The following is a 22,834-nucleotide window of genomic DNA, read 5'->3' as shown; positions in this document are numbered from 1 at the left end:
AATGCCAAAGAATGTTCAAACTACCACACATTTGAACTCATCTCATATGCTAGCAAAACAATGCTCAAAATTCTCCTAGCCAGGCTTCAGGAATATGTGAAGCATGAACTTCCAGATGTTCCAGCTGGTTTTAGAAACGGCAGAGGAACCAGAGATCAAATTGCCAATATCTGTTGGATCATCAAAAAAGCAAGAGAGTTTCCAGAAAAACATCTACTTCTTTCTTATTGGCTATGCCAAAGCCTTTGTCTATGTGGATCACAAAGAAAAACTGTGGAAAATTCTTAAAGAGATAGGAATACCAGACCACGTTACCTGCCTCCTGAGAAATCTCTATGCAGGTCAGGAAACAAAAGTTAGAACTGCACGTGAAACAACAGACTGATTCCAAATCAGAAAAGGAGTACGACAAGGCTGTATATTGTCACCCTGCTTATTTAACTTCTATGTAGAATATATCAGTGAAATGCCAGGCTGGATGAAGCATAAACTGGAATCAAGGTTTCTGGGAGAAATACCAATAACCTCAGATACACAGATGACACCATACTTATGGCAGAAAGTGAAGAAGAATTAAAGAGCTTCTTGATGAAAGAGAAAGAGGAAAAGTCAGCTTAAAACTCAACATTCAGAAAACGAAGATCGTGGCATCTGGTCCCATCACTTCATGGGAAATAGATGGGGAAACAATGGAAACAACGACAGACTTTATTTTCTTGGGCTCAAAAATCACTGCAGATGGTGACTGCAGCCATGAAATTAAAAGATTCTTGCTTCTTGGAAGGAAAGTTATGACCAACCTAGATAGCATATTAAAAAGCAGAGACATTACTTTGCCGACAAAGGTCCATCTAGTTAAAGCTGTGATTTTTCTGGTAGTCATGTATGGATGTGAGAGTTGGACTATAAAGAAAGCTTGAGGACCAAAAATTGAACTATGCTATTGGAGAAGATTCTTGAGAGTCTCTTGGAGTGCAGGGAGATCCAACCAGTCCATCCTAAAGGAAATCAGTCCTAAATATTCATTGGAAGGACTGATGCTGAAGCTGAAACTCCAATACTTTGGCCACCTAATGCAAAGAACTGACTCATTGGAAAAGACCCTGATGCTGGGCAAGATTGAGGGCAGGAGGAGAAGGGGACGACAGAGGATGAGATGGTTGGATGGCATCACCGACTCGATGGACATGAATTTGAGCATGCTCTAAGAGTTGGTTGTGAACAGGGAAGCTTGCATGCTGCAGTCCATGGGATTGCAAAGAGTCGGACACTACTGAGCAACTGAACTGAATATCAATCTCCATTCATTGAATCATCAATTTTCTCATCAATTTGATTTTCTACTATAGGAAGTAAATGAAAGTGTGATGGTCAGATTGATGACATCACCATCAGTTCATTGAGTAAAGAATAGAAAAATAAATGAGGATCTATTTATTATTATGCATCTGCTTATATTTCCCATTTAGACTTCAGTTTGATAGTTTGAGTCTGTTACTATTATTTTGATTACTTAGTTAACTTAATTTTTGAAATCACTTATCATGTTTATCTGTTGGAAAGAGATAGAACAAATTTTGAAGGGTTCACTTATATTCAGTATTTCAAATTCAAAGTGACAATTGTTATCATTCAAAGATTGATAAGTTCAGTGTTTTATAGTGTTAGATTTTGTGTAAAAAGCTATAGGCAGTTGTGCTAATTCAAGAAGCTTAGCACCATTATTCAATAATGTGTTTTGAGCTCCTATTGTCCTTTACTTCCTGAAAATCACCAAATATGTGCCGGGGCCCACAGAACTCTTGGTCCCATTCACCTCCATTTCTGAAGGAGAAAGAAAAATCCAAGATGGGGGTGAATGCTCCAAATAAATCACTGTTGAGAGAGAGAAAATTTTAAAAAGCTTTCTTTTCCTCTAATGTAAGTTTTTCCCTTCTTCATTTCAATTTCATTTTTATTAGTTATAAAATAAGGAATTGAACTAAGTAACTTCATAAGGCTCCTGTAGTTCAGTTCTCATGTTCCATGTTCTGCTACACAATATGCTAAATGTCCCATGAAGTATTACTAACATGACTTTCTTGGTGCTAAACATCATGACATATTACAAATAGGCCTAACATTTTTTCCTTTATAACTTGAAGGTTTCTCACATTATGAGTTGAAGGCAACATCATCACCCCCAGGGTGCCCCAAGACTTCTGGCCTGTCACTCCTGAAGATTAAATTGTTATCATATAGCTGTGAACATTCCTTGTAGACCTATGTTTATGGCTCATATTAACCTAGAGAACTATTTCTGTCCACTTTATAGGTGACAAGATATGAGATAGGAGATTTATTTAGATATACTTTAGATGTGTAATGCATATAGAATCTGTTAGCCTCTAGATTACAAGTTTACTCTGTTTGGAAATTTCTCATCATTCTTATGTTTCTTCAAAGTAATCTCTGTTCTTACATATACTAAAAGTATCTTTTAATAAAAGTCTCAAGTATATAAATTGGGTTTCATCAAAATTAAAACACAGTGTTCTTCATAAGACACTTCATAAGGAGAACATGTTTGTGTACAGTATATATAAAGAAATCTCAAAACTCAATAATATAAAAGCAAGCCAATTAAACTGAAGGCACTAGTATTGAATAGACCAAAAAGACATATCAATGGCAAAAATGCACATGGAGAAGTAACTATTGTCATTTGCCACCGCAGCAGTGTAGATTAAAATTTCAATGTGATAACAATATACACTTATTAGAATGTTATTAAATATAAATAAAATTAATAGTGTCAAGTACCATCAAAAATGTGGAGGACCTTTAACTCTCATTTACTGCTAGTGATAATACAAAAAGGCACGGTCACTTTGGAAAATGATTTGAATTTTTTTGCAACCTAATGTAAACATCCCATACAGTTCAGTAATCTCACTCTTGAGTATGTACCAAAGAAAAATGAAACTATGTCCACCTGAAAAAAAATTCTAGAAAATTTATAGATGCTTCATTTGTAATTGCCAAATACTAGAAACACTTGGAATGTTCAACTACTAAGTGGATCAAAACAAAACAAAAACTGATCGTACAAATGGAATACTACTCAGCAAAAAAAGGGAACAAACTACTGATAAACACAGCAAAATGGAGGAATCTGTGATACATTATGCTAAGTGCAAGAAAGCAAACTCAAAGGCCTAATATGCAATAATTCACTGATATGACATCCTTAGAAAAGCAAAACTAGGGGAAAGAAGAGCTTTCCTGGTGGCTCAGTGGTAAAGTATCCTCCTGCCAATACAGGTGTCACAAGTTCGATCCCTGGGTTGGGAAGATCCCCTGGAGGAGGTAATGGCAACCCACTCCAGTATTCTTGCCTGGAGAATCCCATGGACAGAGGGGCCTGTCAGGCTACAGCCAACAGGGTTGCAAAAGAGTTCAACACGACTTAGCTAAACACCAACATAAGTGAAAAAAAACATATGAGAGAATGCTAGGGACAGAGTATAAGATCAGGGAGGACTGACCACTGTATTAATGGTCCTTTGCTTTGTAATATATCCATGGCTTCTCTTGCAACTTCTGTCAGTCAGAAATCAGCAGGCAGCTTAGATGAGTGCTTCTGGTCCCCAGTCTTTCATGAGGTTGCAATTAAGCAGTAAGCTAGTTCCTGGCTGCAGTGTTATCTGAAGACTCAATTTGGAGAAGATCTGCTTCCAAACTCACATACATGGTTTTTGGCAAGATTCAGTTTCTCGTGGAATTTGGGTTAAGGAGCTTAGTTTCTTGCTAGCTGGTTAACCTGAGGCCTTCCCTAGTTCCCTGTTGTATGTGCTTCTCCAAAAGGCAGCTTGCAACATGGCAGCCGACTTTCCTTGGATAGAGCATGTGACGATGTAAGAGAAAGCACCCAAGATGTCAGCCTCAGTCTTTTTATCACCTGATATCAGAAATGACATCCCGTCACCTTTGCGAGAATTATATTTAGCAGAAGAACATTAGTCACTCAGTTGTGTCTGACACTTTTGGATCTCTCAGTTGTGTCCAACTCTTTGTGACCCCATGAACCCACCAGGGTCCTCTGTCCATGGAATTTTCCAGGCAAGAATACTGGAGTGGGTAGCCATTCCATTCTCCAGGGGATCTTCCTGACCCAGGGATTGAATCTGGATCTTCTGCATTGCAGGCAGATTCTTTACCACTGAGCCACCAGGAAAGCCCTACATTTACTGGAAGGAAGTCAAATCCAACCACATTCAAGGGAAGAGTTTATACAGGGGGTTCAGTACCAGTAGACTAGAATCACTGGGGACTGCCTAGAGACTGTCTCCCATAGGAAGCCCTCTGGATCCCATGGATTCTTATTTCACACCCAAAACACAGTAAACTCTCCTAAGTTCCCTGGGAATCTCATCATCTGAATCTGGGAGCCGTGTTAGAGTTAACCTGCCATACACAAAATGGAAGAGAGAACTTTGGGGTGATCATAACTATTCCGTGTCTATTGGGATAATAAAAACTATTCCATATCTTGATATTGACAGTGATTGCACAGTTGTATTTGTTTGATTAAAACTCATAGAACTAAATATCAAAAGGGATATATTTCATTGTAAGTAAGTTGGACTTTAATAAAAAAGAAACAAGATAGCAAACTCAAGAATATAACATACATACACACATATATTACATTAAATTTTGGCCAAATTGAATGAATAGTTAATGTATAAATAAAATATATGTAAAGAAATCTATATTTTGGCAGTGGAAAGTATTAATAACATTATTATTTCTAATATCATTGAAAAGCCATAGTAATATACCATAAGTTTTATAATCAATAATTTTCTTATAGAAAAAGAAAATTATTATTGATGGCAACTTATATGAATTTTTCACTGGAAGAAGTTTATTGTGATCATATCAGTTTTTCTCTTTAACATTTGTTTTTCTTCCTTAGAACAGACAACTCATCAATTCAAATATTAAGGAAGATGAACATATTTGTAAATGTACTGTTAAATGTATCTTATTTACCAAAGTACTGTTGGAACAATTTTCTAAAAATGTATTTTTAAAGCCACCCTTGAAAATAATTTACTTCCTGTGTTTCTTGTTTCCCCCAATTCTGGAAAGTTACAGAGGTAAGACAGTGGGATCCAATTACTGTAACCTGTTTATACAGCTGTACTTCATTGAATGAAGGCTTGTATTACACACAGTTTTTGATAGGAAGTCAGTGCTTTTAAAACAACTATAGAGACAGGTCTTTAACCTCCACCCTGGTGGATTCTTTGTTCCACCATTTAGCTTCTGTGGAGGTTATAAGAAGGTAGTTCCAATACGTATTATTGCCATCTAATTAAATCATCTACTTAGCTCATCCACTTATGAACTTGAAGCATAGATATATTATGATGAATTTTTTATACAAATTCTGAAAGGTCCAATGAAATAATTTTGATTCATAGTGAAGTTTCTTTGAACATTCTGAAATGTTCAATAATGAGTATGTTCTAAAGAGAAAATGGTATTTAGATGTCTTCAATTGTTGAATCTATAAGAAGCTTTAAAAGATTTAGTATGTTCATTAGATTTATTATTTCTTAATAGTATCCCATACAACATATGAAGATTTTGAGTGTCATGGGATTCTTTGTAACTCTCTTATTCATAGTTATACAGGTTAATCAATAAACCACAGATTTAGGTTCTAGGTTATTTCAGGGATTATGCCTGGGAAGTTTGAGGTCATTATGGTGAAGTACTTCTTATTTGTGTAGGAATAGTTTCCTTCATTACTTGAGTAGAAATGTAGGGTCATTACTGCTGCTGCTGCTGCTGCTAAGTCACTTCAGTCGTGTCCAACTCTGTGCGACCCCATAGACGGCACCCCTCCAGGCTCTACTGCCCCTGGGATTCTCCAGGCAAGAACACTGGAGTGGGTTGCCATTTCCTTCTCTAATGCATGAAAGTGAAAAGTGAAAGTGAAGTCACTCAGTCGTGTCTGACTCTTAGCGACCCCATGGACTGCAGCCTACCAGGCTCCTCCGTCCATGGGATTTTCCAGGCAAGAGTACTGGAGTGGGTTGCCATTGCCTTCTCCAGGGTCATTACTAGGAATGATTAAAAAAGTGTGGACCAATTAGAATCTACATTAGATATAAACTGATGTCTTGTGAAAATACTTGCCTCACTTGAAAATATATGACTTGAATAGAAATGACTTCTGATAAGCCTATCTATTCATAATCCTGTTCATAATTTCATTCTCACAGAATTGAATCTTTCTTATATTTCATATGTTTTCCAAAACTCTTTTTGCACATTTTGTTTGGTAACTCCCTATATAGATTGTGTGGATTACAATGAACTGTGGAAAATTCTGAAAGAGATGGGAATACCAGACCACCTGACCTGCCTCTTGAGAAATTCATATGCAGGTCAGGAAGCAACAGTTAGAACTGGACATGGAACAACAGACTGGTTCCCAATAGGAAAAGGAGTCTGTCAAGGCTGTATATTGTCACCCTGCTTATTTAACTTCTATGCAGAGTACATCATGAGAAATGCCGGGCTGGAAGAAGCACAAGCTGGAATCAAGATTGCCGGGAGAAATATCAATAACCTCAGATATGCAGATGACAGCACCCTTATGGCAGAAAATGAAGAAGAACTAAGGAGTCTCTTGATGAAAGTGAAAGAGGACAGTGAAAAAGTTGGCTTAACGCTCAAGATTCAGAAAACAAAGATCATGGCATCTGGTCCCATCACTTTATGGCAAATAGATGGGGAAACAGTGGAAATAGTGGCTGACTTTATTTTGGGGGGCTCCAAAATCACTGCAGATGGTGACTGCAGCTATGGGTAGACTACAGTCCATGAGGTCACAAAGAGTCGGACACGACTGAGTGACTTCACTTTCACTTTACTCCTTGGAAGGAAAGCTATGACCAACCTAGACAGCATATTAAAAAGCAGAGACATTACTTTGTCAACAAAGTACCGTCTAGTCAAGGCTATGGTTTTTCCAGTGGTCATGTATGGGTGTGAGAGTTGGACTATAAAGAAAACTGAGCGCCAAAGAATTGATGCTTTTGAACTGTGGTGTTGGAAAAGACTCTTGAGAGTCCCTTGGACTGCAAGGAGATCCAAGCAGTCCATCCTAAATGAAATAAGTCCTGATTATTCATTGAAAGGACTGATTTTGAAGCTGAAACACCAATACTTTGGCCACCTGATGTGAAGAACTGACTCATTTGAAAAGACCCTGATGCTGGGAAAGATTGAGGGCAGGAGGAGAAGGGGATGACAGAAGATGAGATGGTTGGATGACATCACCAACTCAATGGACATGAGTGTTGAGTACACTCTGAGAGTTGGTGATATACAGGGAGGCCTGGCATGCGGCGGTTCATGGGGTCGCAAAGAGTCGGACACGACTGAGCGACTGAACTGAACTGAACTATATAGATTGTGGCTTCCCTGATAGCTCAGTTGGTAAAAAAAATCCACCTGCAATGCAGGAGACCCCAGTTCTATCCCTGGATTGTGAAGATCCCTGAGAAGGGAAAGGCTACCCACTCCAGTATTCCGGCCTGGAGAATTCCATGGACTGTATAGTCCATGGGGTCACAAAGAGACAACTGAGCCACTTTCACTTTAAATAGATTGCTCACAGAGCTTTCATTGGCTAAATGAAAGCTTTTTCTTGTCTAAGAAAAGTCCACCAGGATTGACTATATTTACGTCTATCTCTCCATATATCCATGTTTTTCATTAAAACTCTAACAAATTATCCTGTCATATGTCATGTATTTTAACGTGTGTGTGTGTCCATGCTAAGTTGCTTCAGTCTTATCCAACTCTTTGTGAACCTATGGACCATAGCCCACCAGGCTCCTCTGTCCATGGGATCTCCAGGCAAGAATACTCGAGTGGGTTGCCATGCCCTACCCCAGGGGATATTCCCGACCTAAGGATCTAACCCTAGGTCTGTAGAGGTTATAAGAAGGTAGTCCCATACATATTATTATGCATCTCCATGTCTCCTGCATTAGCCGATGGGTTCTTTATAACTCTGATTATGTGGCAATTGCAAAGACTAATAACTCAGTATTTCCACTCTTCACTTCAGTTCAGTAGCTCAGTTGTGTCCGACTCTTTGCGACCCCATGAATTGAAGCACACCAGGCCTCCCTGTCCATCATCAACTCCTGGAGTCCACCCAAACCCATGTCCATTGAGTTGGTGATGCCATCCAACCATCTCATCTTCTGTCGTCCCCTTCTCCTCCTGCCCTCAATCTTTCCCAGAATCAGGGTCTTTTCAAATGAGTCAGTTCTTCGCATCAGGTGGCCAAAGTATTGGAGTTTCAGCTTCAGCATCAGTCCTTCAGTGAATATTCAGGACTGATTTTCTTCAGGATGGACTGGTTGGATCTCCTTGCAGTCCAAAGGCCTCTCAAGAGTCTTCTCCAACACCACAGTTCAAAAGCATCAATTCGTCAGCGCTCAGCTTTCTTCACAGTCCAACTCTCACATCCATACATGACCACAGGAAAAACCATAGCCTTGACTAGACAGACCTTTGTTGGCAAAGTAATGTCTCTGCTTTTGAATATGCCATCTAGGTTGGTCTAAGTTGCCACTCTTAGGTTCACTGTTAAATTCCCATGCATCCAAACCTATTTTTTTTTTTTTAATTTTCAATATATACCAGCAGGGATAACTGTCATATCATATGGTTAATTCTATCTTCTATATTTGTAGCAAAGGACAAAATTTAAATTATTTAGCTAAGAACATACTTTCTTCTAATAATATAGAATATATGTAATTCTGGTAGAAAATGAAATAATGAGGGCAGAATGAAAAATATGGGCTTGTTTTTTAAATTCTATACATTCAGATGGTCATTAGAGAGGCATGTTGCTGCAGAAAAAACAGACAACTTTTGGGTTCATATGAATTTCAAGACAGTATGAGGGCAATTTGAATAATGCTTAATGAAAATTAACAGTTTCCTTTTTTTTTTGAGGATAAACAGCAGTTATGTGGGACAGTTTTAGAAATGTTAGTGTTGGTGAGATATGGGAAGAAATATATGTAACTATTAGTTACTAATATATATATCTATAAATGAAACTGAAACATTAAATCTTATGGCCACATATTATTCTCCATTGTCTCTTACTCCAATAGACAGATTTTGACATTTATTAAAAAGCCATTAGAGAAGAAAATGGTATAATATTTCATTTTTAAATTTATACACCATTTCTCCCATCAGAGTATTCTTCTTTAATTAGAAATAAGTTAACACATGCTGAAAAATTATCGCAGTGCATTAACTGTTTTGTTCGAACATTACAAGTTAGATTTTATGATCTGTTATATTGTAATATGTTAGCAAAGTGTAAATTTTGGAAGTCATTTCAGTTTGCTGGAGGCATTTAATTATATCATATACACTATATATATTTATTGGCTATGTTTCAGTTTTGTTGATAATTCATTTCCTCTCTGCTTCCAAAAATGATTCAAGGCAGCTCATTTTAATTATATTGGCCTGCTTTTCCAGAGATATTCCAGACTTTTATTTCTCGTTCAATAGAGCAGCACACACAACTGAAAATGGAAATTGCTTTGTTCTTATTCTCATGGCTCATTTCAAATTATGTGTTTTGCAGAGGTTAACATTATGTGGGCTGGTCACCAAACACATCACAGTTCTGAAGGCTATAACTTATCCACAGCACTGAGACAATCCGTCCTCCAAATTTACACTTCCTGGGTAAGTTTACAAAACTGAATTCATGTGATAATATAATTTCATTCAGTCACAGCTGTTCCTATTTCTTATGCTGAGTAAATGAATGGAAGGTGTTTTGCTAAAACACTTCTTTCTCCTCTATAAGGCCAGAGACTGAAGTGTTTCTTCTCCTCTGTGAAGCCAGACACATAAGAAGCAAGTGGTATTGTCCAAAGGTACTCTTTTTTTTGACAGCCCAAAACTCTGAGGTGTTTGGAAAGGTGAGAAAGTGTCTGGCTAATCCTTATTTACTGACAGCAAAGAAGCTAATAGCAATAGTACTGCTGCTGCTGCTGCTAAGTCACTTCAGTCGTGTCCGATGCGATAGTACTAATTAGTAACAATTAGTAATAGAGTACTAGTAGCTCCAGAAGGAATGAAGCAACTGGGCCAAAGTGGAAACAATACTCAGTTGTGGATGTGTCTGGTGGTGAAAGTATAATGATGCTGTAAAGAACAATATTGCATAGGAACCTGGAATGTTAGGTCCATGAATCAAGGTAAATTGGAAGTGGTCAAGAAGGAGATGAAAAGAGTGAACATTGACATCTTAGGAATCACTGAACTAAAATGAATGGGAATGGGCAAATTTAATTCAAATGACCATTATATCTGCTAAGGTGGACAAGAATCCCTTAGAAGAAATGGAGTAGCCCTAATAGTAGACAGAAGAGTCCGAAATGCAGTACTTCGGTGCAATCTTGAAAACAACAGAATGATCTTGGTTCACTTCCAATGCAAACCATTCAACAACACAATAATCTATCTATTCCCCAACCACTGATGGTGAAAAAGCTGAAGTTGACTAGTTCTATGAAGACCTATAAGACCTTCTAGATCTAACACCAAAAAAGATGTCCTTTTCATCTTAGGGGATTGGAATGCAAAAGTAGGAAATCAGGATACTTGGAGTAACAGGCAAGTTTGGCCTTGGAGTACAAAATGAAGCAGGGAAAATGCTAACAGAGTTTTGCCAAGAGAACCCACTGGTCATAGCAAACGCCCTTGTCCAACAACAAAAGAGACAACTCTATATATGGACATCACCAGATGGGCAATACTGAAATCAAACTGATTATATTCTTTGCAGCTGAAGCTGGAGAAGCTCTATACAGTCAGCAAAAACAAGACTTGGAGCTGTCTATGGCTCAGATCATGAGCTCCTTATTGCAAAATTCAGAATTAAATTGAAGAAAGTGGGGAAAACCACTAGACCATTCAGGTATGACCTAAATCAAATCCCTCTTGATTATACAGTGGAGGTGATGAGTAGATTCAAGGGTTTAGATCTGGTAGACAGAGTGCCTGAAAAACTATGGAAGAGGTTCATAATGTTGTACATGAGTCAGTGACCAAAACCATTCCAGAGAAAAAGAAATGCAAGAAAACAAAGTGGTTGTTTGAGGAGGCTTTACATATAGCTGAGAAAAGAAGAGAAGCAAAACGTAAGGGGGAAAAGGAGAAATATATCCAACAGAATGCAGAGTTACAGAGAACAGCAAGGGGAGATAAGAAGGCTTTTTTAAATGAACAATGCAAAGAAATAGAGGAAAACAGTAGAATGGGAAAGACTAGAGATTTCTACAAGAAAAATGGAGATATCAAGGGTACATTTCATGCAAGGATGGGCACAATAAGGGACAGAAATGGTAAGGAACTAACAGAAGCAGAAGAGATTAAGAACAGGTGGCAAGAATACACAGAAGAACTATACCAAAAAGGTCTTAATGACCAGGATAACAATGATGGTGTGGTCACTTATCTAGAGCCAGATACCCTGGAGTGTGAAGTCAAGTGGACTTTAGAAAGCATCATTATGAACAAATTAGTGGAGGTGATGGAATTCCAGCAGAGCTATTTCAAATCCTCAAGGATGATGTTAGAGTGCTGCACTCAATATGCCAATATGCCAGCAAATTTGGAAAACTCAGCAGTGACCACAGGATTGGAATAGGTCAGTTTTCATTCCCATCCCAAAGAAGGGCAATGCCAAAGAATGTTCAAACTATGCTGCAGTTGTGCTCATTTCACATGCTAGTAAAGTTATGTTCAAAATCCTTCAAGCTAGGCTTTCAGCTGTATGTGAACCAAAAACATCCAGATGTTCAAGCTCAATTTAGAAAAGGCAGAGGAGCCAGAGATCAAATTGCCAACATTCACTCAATCATAGAGAAAGCAAGGGAATTCCAGAAAAACATCTGCTTTTCCTTCACTGATTACGTGAAAGCCTTTAACTTAGTGGATCACAACAATTAGTGGGAAATTCTTAAGGAGAAGGAAATACCAGACCACTCTCCCTGTCTCCTGAGAAACCTGAATGCAGGTCAAGAAGGAACAGTTAGACTCTTGCATGAACACCTGACTGGTTTAAACTTTGGAAAGGAATATGACAAGGTTGTATATTGTCTTCCTGTTTATTTAACTGTATGCAGAGTACATCTGGCAAAAGGCAGGGCTGGATGAATTACAAGCTGGAATCAAGATTGCTGGGAAAAATATCAACAACCTCATATACACAGATGATACCACTCTAATAGCAGAAAATGAAGAGGAACTAAAGAGCCTCTTGATGAGAGTAAAAGACAAGAGTTAAAAAGCTGGCCTAAAACTCAACATTCAAAAAACTAAGATCATAGCATCCTGTCCCATCACTTTATGAGAAATAGATGGGACAAAAGTGGAAGTAATGAGAGATTTTCTTTTCTTGGGCTCCAAAATCACTGTGGACAATGACTGAAGCCATGAAATTGAAAGATGCTTGCTCCTTGTAAGGGAAGCTATGACAAACCTAGCCAGCCTATTAAAAAGAGAGACATCACTTTACCAACAAAGGTCCATATAGTCAAACTTATGGTTTTTCCAGCATGTATGGATGTGAGAGTTGGATCATAAAGAAGACTGAGCACCATAGAACTGACTCTTTTGAATTGTGATGCTGGAGAAGACTCTTGAGAGTCCCTTAGATTGCAAGAAGATCAAACCAGTTAATCCTAAAAATGAAGTCACTCAGTCGTGTCTGACTCTTTGCGACCCCATGCACTGTAGCCTACCAGGCTCCTCCATCCATGGGATTTTCCAAGCAAGAATACTGGAGTGGATTGCCATTTCCTTCTCCAGGAGATCTTCCCAACCCAGGGATTGAACCCCGGTCTTCCGCGTTGTAGGAAGACACTTTACCGTCTGAGTCACCAGGGAAGTCTAGTTAATCCTAAAGGAAATCAATATCGGAAGGACTGATGCTGAAGCTGAAACTCCAATATTTTGGCCACCTGATGTAAATAGCCAGCTCATTGGAAAAGACCCTGATGCTGGGAAAGATTGAAAGCAGGAGAAGAAGAGGGCAACAGAGGATGAGGTGGTTGGATGGAATCACCAAGTCAATGGACATGAGTTTGAGCAAGCTCCAGGAGTTGGTGATGGATAGGGAAGCCTGGTGTGCTGCAGTCCACAGGGGCACAGGGAGTCTTACATGATCTAGCAACTGAACAACAACAAGGACAAGGAGCATGATATACTGACAGTGCATCTCAATTCAAATATACGCAAAGATTTCATTAGAAACTTTAAAAAACAGTTGTTAAAAAATCAATTCCCAATTGTGCATGCTGAAGTAAAATCCAAGTAAATCTTTTGCTTTTTATTTACATATTAAAGCAGTTAGTATAATGCTCAACAGAAAATTTGGCTCCAAAATATTTTGAAACAAGGAAATGACAAGACTAATGAATATCAGAAATTGCCTCTAGTTCTAAGGTTCTTTTGAGTCACTGGACAAACCTGTTCTACCTGCTACCAGACATCTGTGATTCAGTCTTTAACTCTTGCATTAATAGCTGTCTAAAATACTGCTACAAATGCACCTTGAGCTGGAATGTCAAAATTATCAATGTACAAGGGTATTCATCAATAGCTTTTACTAACTATAAATTATAATGATCTAATATTTGTATGGTTCTTGATAGCTTGCATGATAGACAGCGTTTATTGAATATTTTCTATGTGCCAGGCAATCTTCTAAGACCTCATTATATATTAATTTGTTTGATCTTTCTGGCACGGGTACTATTATAGCTCTCATTTCAAAATTATATCTGACTCCACAGTTCAGTCTCAAAACTAGTAAAGGGTAGAGTAGAATTTGAACTCATTCACCCTGGCTGCAACGATCTTGACCTCTACTCTGAATCCTCTCTGTGTGCCTGTGTATCGCCTTTCACTTTTGTCATCTCCTTTGATCCTCACAAATAGGCCCCATGCTATACTAGATCAAGTATTACTATTATCAAGACCTTTAGATCAGTGAGGTTAATTACACAGCTAGTAAGTGACAAAGCCCCATATTTGTAATCAGATGCCTCACATAATCCGTAGAAAGATATACTGGCATGTGTTCTGACCCAGACAGATGCATAGGCCATACAAATGGATAAACCAGTGATGGTACTAATACGTGTCCTGAAATGGATATTGAAAGAAATCAACCCCCTCCTCCCCACAGCAGTGCACCTATGTTATAGCCTATAATTTCTTAAGCCTGTTGTAACCAAGTACCACAAACTGGGTGATTTAGAACAGCAGAATTCTACTGTCCCACCATTCTGGAGGCCAGAAGTTTAAAACCAGTGTTGGCAGGGTCAGCTCCTAGGGGAGAGGCCATTCCACTCCTTTCTCCTAGGTTCCCCAATCTTGGGGAAATCATGGCGGTCTGATTTCACATGGGGGTCTCCCTGCATCTGGGTTCAAATTTCTCTTTTTTTAATAAGGATACTAGTCATACTCGATTAGGAGCTCACCCTACTCCATTATGAGGACCTCTTAACTAATCACATCTGCAGTGATCCTATTTCCAAATAAGGTCACATTCTGAGGTATTTAGGGAATAGAATTTCAACACATGGACTTTATAGAGAAATAATTCCATCTATAACACAGCTCTAAGCAATATACATGAAAAAGATAAATAGGTAATTCCCTTCTCGTATCTTCTATAACTTGTTCTGGAACTCTAGATGGTTAAATGTAGAAGAAAATACTCTCTCTTACCCAGCTGTATATAGCTCAAGAGTTGTTCAGGGCTTCAGTGAATGGAGGGAAGGACAGGCCTTTGACTAGGGAGGGAAATAGTGTCCACCCTCCCTTCTTAGGGAATAGCTGCATTAATGCAAACTTCTATTAACCTGTACAAAATAGGCTGAATATATGACTGATTAAAATACTAACTTCAAAGATATTTATTCTCTCTTGATGTATATATTACTCTTTACATAATGATAGCTCAAATCTCCAGTATTTGCATTTTGGAGGAGAAAGGCTCCAAGAAATGATGTAGCTGTGTTGGCAGTTGCCCCAGGGAAACATGTTGTTAGTGAGTTAATTACCTGAGCGATTGTCAGAGGAAAATTTTTATCTGAGCATCATAGATTTCAGAAGCAGAAGAAACCTGGGAGATTTATATTTAAATCATCTATTTAAATATATTATATTTAAACATAATACATATATTTAAATAATCCATTTTTTATAGCCTCAGAATGAATCTCAGGGGAGCCCACTGTATCATACAATATTGAACACTGTCATTTGGAATTTGAATTCAGGCATCTGACTCCCATCTTTATCCTGGCTTAGCTTGTGTCCTTTCTCCTGTTAAGCTAAAACATCCAAAAATACAGATTATTGAAAATCTAAGTGAAATGCAGGTTCACATTTATTTATTGCCAGACTATATTCCCTTTATAACCTCATATCACTTTGCTACAGACACAGAAAATATGCTGAATAAATAAACTAGCATTGGGAATGCATCACAAGCTGCTAATCTGGGGTGGAGACGGGGAGGAAGAAAGGATGTGCAGTATGAGACATGAAAGGAAGGGACTGTAAATCAGCCTGGATTCTTGGTTAATATTTGTAGGTGTGTTTGAAGATAACTTAGATGGTCTGTGATGGTTGTCACTCTACGATAGGTCTTTCTACACATTAAAATCAAAAAGAGCTGTCAGCTCTCTTCATTTTCTTTGAGTCTTTTTTTGGATTGTCTCCATTGACACAGCTACATAAGGCATATAATTTGGTAGATACTAAGGTAACAAGGTCTTTTAGAGCACATAAGAAACTGATTTGTGAAGTGAAAGGCAAGATTAAGCTCAGCGTATTTTCTTTCATATTACTATGAAAATTAGGGTGGTAGGCCTGTCATTTAAAGTAGTTTAAGATGAGAATTGAAAATTCAAGAATCTATAACATACTTTTTGCATTTTTAAAACCCAGTTTTGGCTAATTTAACATTACTCATCCCCAAAGAGCTACAATTAGTGGAGTACCTTTCCCTCCCTCAAATTATTGATTCATTTTTTATTAAGTATAAAACAATATAATATGTTACAAGTATACAAAATAGTGATTCACAATTTTAAAAGTTATAATCAATTTATAGTTGCTATAAAATATTGGCTATATTTCCTGTATTGTAGAATATATCTGTGTAGTTTATTTTGTACATTATAGTTTATACCTATTAATTCCCTATCCCTATGTTACCCCTTCTGCAGTTTAAGTGAGGCTTATTTGTTATGTAATTAAATACATGGTTTTACTTGCTATTCAGTCTTTTATTATATATCTTAATATAATGCCTTAAATATGATAGTCTCTTCACTTTGCAAATAGTAAAATGTGTCTAGACTCATGAATATTGTGTAATATGTACTAGGGTCAGGATTAACATCTCATTTAATTCCCAGTTTACAAATAAAATAATCTGAAAGCTACAGCTTTATATTGAAAACTTAGTTTTAGAAGTGCTCAAAAAGTAAAAGAATGGGATCAGTCAGGGGGATACAGGAGCCAACTTGAAGGAGCGCCCAATGGCCATAATGCGAAACAGTTTAATACATAGCATAGTGTGAAGTCATAATCCAAAGTAAAAAATAAATACATTTGAAATCAGTCTGTACTGACATGTGAAAGTGAAGGTATCTGTTGGTCAGTTATATCTGACTTTTTGTGACCCCATGGACTGTAGCCCACCAGACTCCTCTGTTCATGGGATTTTCCAGGCAAGAATACTGGAGTGGGTTGCCATGTTCTCCTCCAGGGGATCTTCCCAACTCGGGATCAAACCTGTGTCTCCTGCATTGTAGACAGATTCTTTACCATCTGAGCCACCAGGGAAGCCCCTATATTTCAAATACATTTGAAATCAGTCCACAATGACATAGATCAATGATTGAATACATAAATAAATAGGAACAAACAAACAGAAAATGAAATACCCTAAAGAATTTGAAATGATATCTGTAGATAATGCCCCCTTCCAGGAAACTGGGATTAATGCCCAATTTACCCCTTTTATGCTTGGACTTCACTCTATTTATATATTTATTTTTATGCTGTGGTGTACAGCATGTGGGATCTTAGTTCCACAACCAGGGATGGAAACTGTCCCTGCTGCAGTGGGAGTACAGAGTCCTAATCACTGGATTACCCAGGAAGTCCCTGGGCTCTACTTTATAAACACCTTTACAAAGAGTAGAGTATGGAAAGGGGACAAAATTTGGGGTGGGAATTTAATTTTACAGTGGAGAAACTTAGCAATCAATCAAAGATCAAAGTTAACAGCAGTGACATCTTAGTAGCAGGTACCATTTGATAAGATGTGATAAGAAATATATTCTGGTGACAGCATGTACCCTATGACAAGATACAGGGGAATGAGTATTTACCCCCATGGTCTCTGTCACCAAAGCCCATAATCCCAGTCTAACCATAAGAAAAGACATGTGTCAATCTCAAATTGAGTGACATTCTACAAAAATACCTAGCCAATATTTGAAAGTGTAAAGGTTATGAAGCACAAAGAATGTCTGAGAAACAATCACAGATCAGAGGAGGCTATAAGATAAAAACTAAATGTAATGTTTTATCTTAGATGGATCCTAAAGTAGAAAAAGCACATTAGTGGGGAGAAACAGAACTAGTGAAGCTTAAATAAGGTGTGGAGTTTAGTTAGAAGTAATGAATGGCTGTCAGTTCCTTAATTGTTTAGATGCAGTTTAGTAATATATTAACAATAGAAAGATTGGTGTGAGAATATGTGGCAACTTCCTATCTTTGCAACCCTTTGGCAAGCATAAAACTATTATAAAACAAATAGTTTATAAAAAGATAGAACCACATTTCTATACCTACATTTTCAAACTCAGGGCCATGATAGATCATATACTGACTCAAGAAAAAAGCAACTTAGACCTAGTCATTACCAATAGTCATTGATTCCTAGGACCCCCTAGAATATGATGAAGAGCACTGATTCAGCCATGCTATTTTATTTTAATTGGAAGTTAATTAATTTACAATATTGTGGTGGTTTTTGCCATACATTCACATGAATCAGCCATGGGTGTACATGCATTCCCCATCCTGACCCTCCCTCTCATCTCCCTCCCAATCCCATCCCTCAAGGTCATCTCAGTACACTAGCCCTGAGCACCCTGCCTCATGCATCGAACCTGGACTGGTGATCTATTTCAAATATGATAATATTCATGTTTCAATGCTATTCTCTCAAATCATCCCACCCTCGCCTTCTTCCACAGAGTCCAACAATCTGTTCTTTACATCTGTGTCTCTTTTGCTGTCCTGCATATAGGGTCATCGTTACCATCTTTCAAAATTCCATATATATATATATATATATATATATATATGTTAATATACTGTATTGGTGTTTTTCTTTCTGGCTTACTTCAGTATAATAGGCTCCAGCTTCATCCACCTCATTAGAACTTCTTCAAATGCATTCTTTTTAATAGCTGAGTAATATTCCATTGTGTATATGTACCATGGCTTTCTTATCCGTTCATCTGCAAATGGACATCTAGGTTGCTTCCATGTCCTGGCTATTTTAAACAGTGCTGTGATAAACATTGGGGTTACACATGTCTCTTTCAATTTTGGTTTCCTCGGTGTGTATGCCCAGCAGTGGGACTGCTGGGTCGTATGGCAGTTCTATTTCCAGTTTTTTAAGGAATCTCCAGTGTTCTCTATAGTGGCTGTACTAGTTTGCATTCCCACCAACAGTGTAAGAGGTTTCCTTTTCCTCTGCACCCTCTCCAGCATTTATTGTTTGTAGATTTTTTGACAGCAGCCATTCTGACCAGCATGAGATGGTACCTCACTGTGGTTTTGATTTGCATTTCTCTGATAATGAGTGATGTTGAACATCTTTTCATGTGTTTGTTAGCCATCTGTATGTCTTCTTTGGAGAAATGTCTGTCTAGTTCTTTGGCCCATTTTTTGATTGGGTCGCATATTTTTCTGGAATTGAGCTGCAGGAGTTGCTTGTATATTTTTGATATTAGTTGTTTGTCAGTTGCTTCATTTGCTATTATTTTCTCCCATTCTGAAGGCTGTCTTTTCAGCTTGCTTATAGTTTCCTTTGTTGTGAAAAAGCTTTTAAGTTTAATTAGGTCCCACTTGTTTATTTTTGCTTCTTTTTCATTACTCCTGGAGGTGGATCATAGAGAATCCTGCTATGATTTATGTCAGAGAGTGTTTTGCCTATGTTTTCCTCTAGTTTTATAGTTTCTGGTCTTACATTTAAACCTTTAATCCATTTTGAGTTTATTTTTGTGTATGCTGTTAGAAAGCATTCTACTTTCATTCTTTTACATGTGGTTGACCAGTTTTCCCAGCACCACTTGTTAAAGAGATTGTCTTTTCTCCAAGAATTGTATATTTTTGCCTCCTTTGTCAAAGATAAGGTGTACATAGGTGTGTGGATTTATCTCTGGGTTTTCTATTTTGTTCCAGTGATTTACATTTCTGTCTTTGTGCCAGTACCATACTGTCTTGATGACTGTTGCTTGATGTTGTATAGCCTGAACTCAGGCAGGTTGATCCCTCCAGTTCCATTCTTCTTCCTTCAGATTGCTTTAGCTATTTGAGGTTTTTTTGTAATTCCATAAAATTGTGAAATTATTTGTTCTAATTCTCTGAAAAATACCATTGGCAGCTTGATAGGGATTGCATTAAATCTATTGATTGCTTTGGGTAGTGTACTCATTTTCACTATATTGATTCTTCTGATCCATGAACATGCTATATTTCTCCATCTATTTGTGTCGTCTTTGATTTCTTTCAGCAGTGTTTTATAGTTTTCTATATATAGGTCTTTTGTTTATTTAGGTAGATTTATTCCTAAGTATTTTATTCTTTTCGTTGCAATGTGAATGGAATTGTTCCCTTAATTTCTTTTTCTGTTTTCTCATTGTTAGTGTACAGGAATGCAAAGGATTTCTGTGTTAATTTTATATCCTGCAACTTTACTGTATTCATTGATTAGCTTTAGTAATTTTCTGGTGAAGTCTTTTGGGTTTTCTATGTAGAGGATCATGTTATTTGCAACAGTGAGATTTTTACTTCTTCTTTTCCAATTTGTATTCCTTTTATTTCTTTTTCTGCTCTGATTGCTGTGGCCAAAACTTTCAAAACTATGTTAAATAGTAGTGGTGAGAGTGGGCACCATTGTCTTGTTCCTGACTTTAGGGGAAATGCTTTCAATTTTTCACAATTGAGGATAATGTTTGCTGTGGGTTTATCATATATGGCTTTTATTATGTTGAGGTATGTTCCTTCTATGCCTGCTTTCTGGAGGGTTTTTTTTTTTATCATTAATGGATGTTGAATTTTGTCAAAGGCTTTCTCTGCATATATTGAGAGAATCATATGGTCTTTATCTTTCAATTTGCTAATGTGGTATATTACGTTGATTGATTTTGTGGATATTGACGAATCCTTGCATCCCTGGGATAAAGCCCACTTGGTCATGATGTATGATCTTTTTAATATATTGTTGGATTCTGTTTGCTAGAAGTTTGTTGAGGATTTTTGCATCTATGTTCATCAGTGATATTGGCCTGTAGTTTTCCTTTTTTGTGACATCTTTGTCTGGTTTTGGTATTAGGATGATGGTGGCCTCAGAGAATGAGTTTGGAAGTTTACCTTCCTCTGCAATTTTCTGGAAGAGTTTGAGTAGGATAGGTGTTAGCTCTTCTCTAAATTTTTGGTAGAATTCACCTGTGAAGCCATCTGGTCCTGGGATTTTGTTTGTTGGAAGATTTCTAATTACGGTTTCAATTTCTATGCTTGTGATGGGTCTGTTAAGATTTTCTATTTCTTCTTGGTTCAGTTTTGGAAAGTTATACTCTTCTAAGAATTTTTCCATTTCTTCCAAGTTGTCCATTTTATTGGCATATAGTTGCTGATAGTAGTCCCTTATGATCCTTTGTATTTCTGTGTTGTCTGTTGTGATTTCTGCATTTTCATTTCTAATTTTGTTGATTTGATTCTTCTCCCATTTTTTCTTGATGAATATAGCTAATGGTTTGTCTATTTTATTTATCTTCTCAAAGAGCCACCAGCTTTTTGTTTTGTTGATTTTTGCTATGGTCTCTTTTGTTTCCTTTGCACTTATTTCTGCCCTAATTTTTATGATTTCTTTCCTTCTACTAACCCTGGGGTTCTTCGTTTCTTCCTTTTCTAGTTGCTTTAGGTGTAGAGTTAGGTTATTTATTTGATTTCTCTCCTGTTTCTTGAGATCGGCTTGTATTGCTATGAACCTTCCCCTTAGTGCTGCTTTTACTGAATCCCATAGGTTTTGGGTTGTTGCATTTTCATATGTTTCTATACATATTTTGATTTCTTTTTTTATTTCTTTTGTGATTTGCTGGTTATTCAGAAGCGTGTTGTTTAGCTTCCATATGTTTGTATTTTTAATAGTTTTTTTTTTTTTCCTGTAGTTGACATCTAATCTTACCACATGTGATCAGAAAAGATGCTTGAGATGATTTCAGTTTTTTTGAATTTACCAAGGATAGATTTATGGCCCAGGATGTGATCTAACCTGGGGAAGGTTCCATGTGCACTTGAAAAAGAGGTGAAATTCATTGTTTTAGGGTGAAATATCCTATAAATATAAATTATGTCTGACTGGTCCATTGTATCATTTAAAGTTTGTGTTTCCTTGCTAATTTTCTGTTTAGTTGATCTATCCATAGGTGTGAGTGGGGTATTAACATCTCCCTCTATTATTGTGTTACTGTTAATTTCCCCTTTCATATTTGTTAGCATTTGCCCTACGTATTGCAGTGCTCCTACGTTGGGTGCGTATATGTTTATAATTGTGATGTCTTCTTCTTGGATTGATCCTTTGATCATTATGTAGTGTCTGTCTTTGTCTCTTTTCACGGCCTTTATTTCAAAGTCTATTTTATCTGATATGAGTATTGCTGCTCCTGCTTTCTTTTGGTCTCCATTTGTGTGAAGTATCTTTCTCCAGCCCTTCACTTTCAGTCTGTATGTGTCCCTAGGTTTGAGGTGTGTCTCTTGTAGGGAGCATATATAGGGGTCTTGTTTTTGTATCCATTCAGCCAGTCTTTGTCCTTTGGTTGAGTCATTCAACCCATTTACATTTAAGGTAATTATTGATAAATATGATCCCATTGGTATTTACTTTGTTGTTTTGGGTTCGAGTTTATAAACCTTTTCTGTGTTTCCTGTCTAGAGATGATCCTTTGGCATTTGTTGAAGAGCTGGTTTGGTGGTGCTGAATTCTCTGAGCTTTTGCTTGTCTGTAAAACTTTTGATTTCTTTTTAATATTTGAATGAGATTCTTGCTGGGTACAGTAATCTGTGTTGTAGGGTTTTCTCTTTCATTACTTTAAGTATGTCCTGCCATTCCCTTCTGGCTTGAAGAATTTCTATTGAAAGATCAGCTGTTACCCTTATGGAGATCCCTTTGTGTGTTATTTGTTGTTTTTCCCTTGCTGCTTTTAATATTTGTTCTTTGTGTTTGACCTTGTTAATTTGATTAATATGTTTCTTAGGGTTTTTTTGCCTTGGATTTATCCTGTTTGGGACTCTCTGGGTTTCTTGGACTTGGATGGCATTCTAGGGAAGTTTTCAATCATTACCTCCTCAAGTATTTTCTCATGGCCTTTCTTTTTGTCTTCTTTTTCTG

At 37.3% G+C, this 22,834-nt stretch overlaps 1 protein-coding gene across 2 annotated transcripts in view; it reads left to right on the top strand.

Moving 5' to 3' along the window:
- The window catches only part of AGMO (alkylglycerol monooxygenase), a 389,432-nt gene that overhangs the window by 120,865 nt on the left and 245,733 nt on the right, over positions 1–22,834 (top strand). For both annotated transcript variants that reach the window (NM_001192973.2, XM_005205212.5), the window contains exon 4: positions 9,692–9,795. In NM_001192973.2, the coding sequence (NP_001179902.1) occupies positions 9,692–9,795 (104 nt within the window). The remainder of the gene's footprint in view (positions 1–9,691; positions 9,796–22,834) is intronic.

The sequence above is a fragment of the Bos taurus genome, chromosome 4 (genome assembly GCF_002263795.3).
Source record: "Bos taurus isolate L1 Dominette 01449 registration number 42190680 breed Hereford chromosome 4, ARS-UCD2.0, whole genome shotgun sequence".
Lineage (NCBI taxonomy): Eukaryota > Metazoa > Chordata > Mammalia > Artiodactyla > Bovidae > Bos > Bos taurus.
The sequence above is the reverse complement of the archived record's forward strand: the minus strand, read 5'-3'. Positions and strand labels throughout refer to the sequence as shown.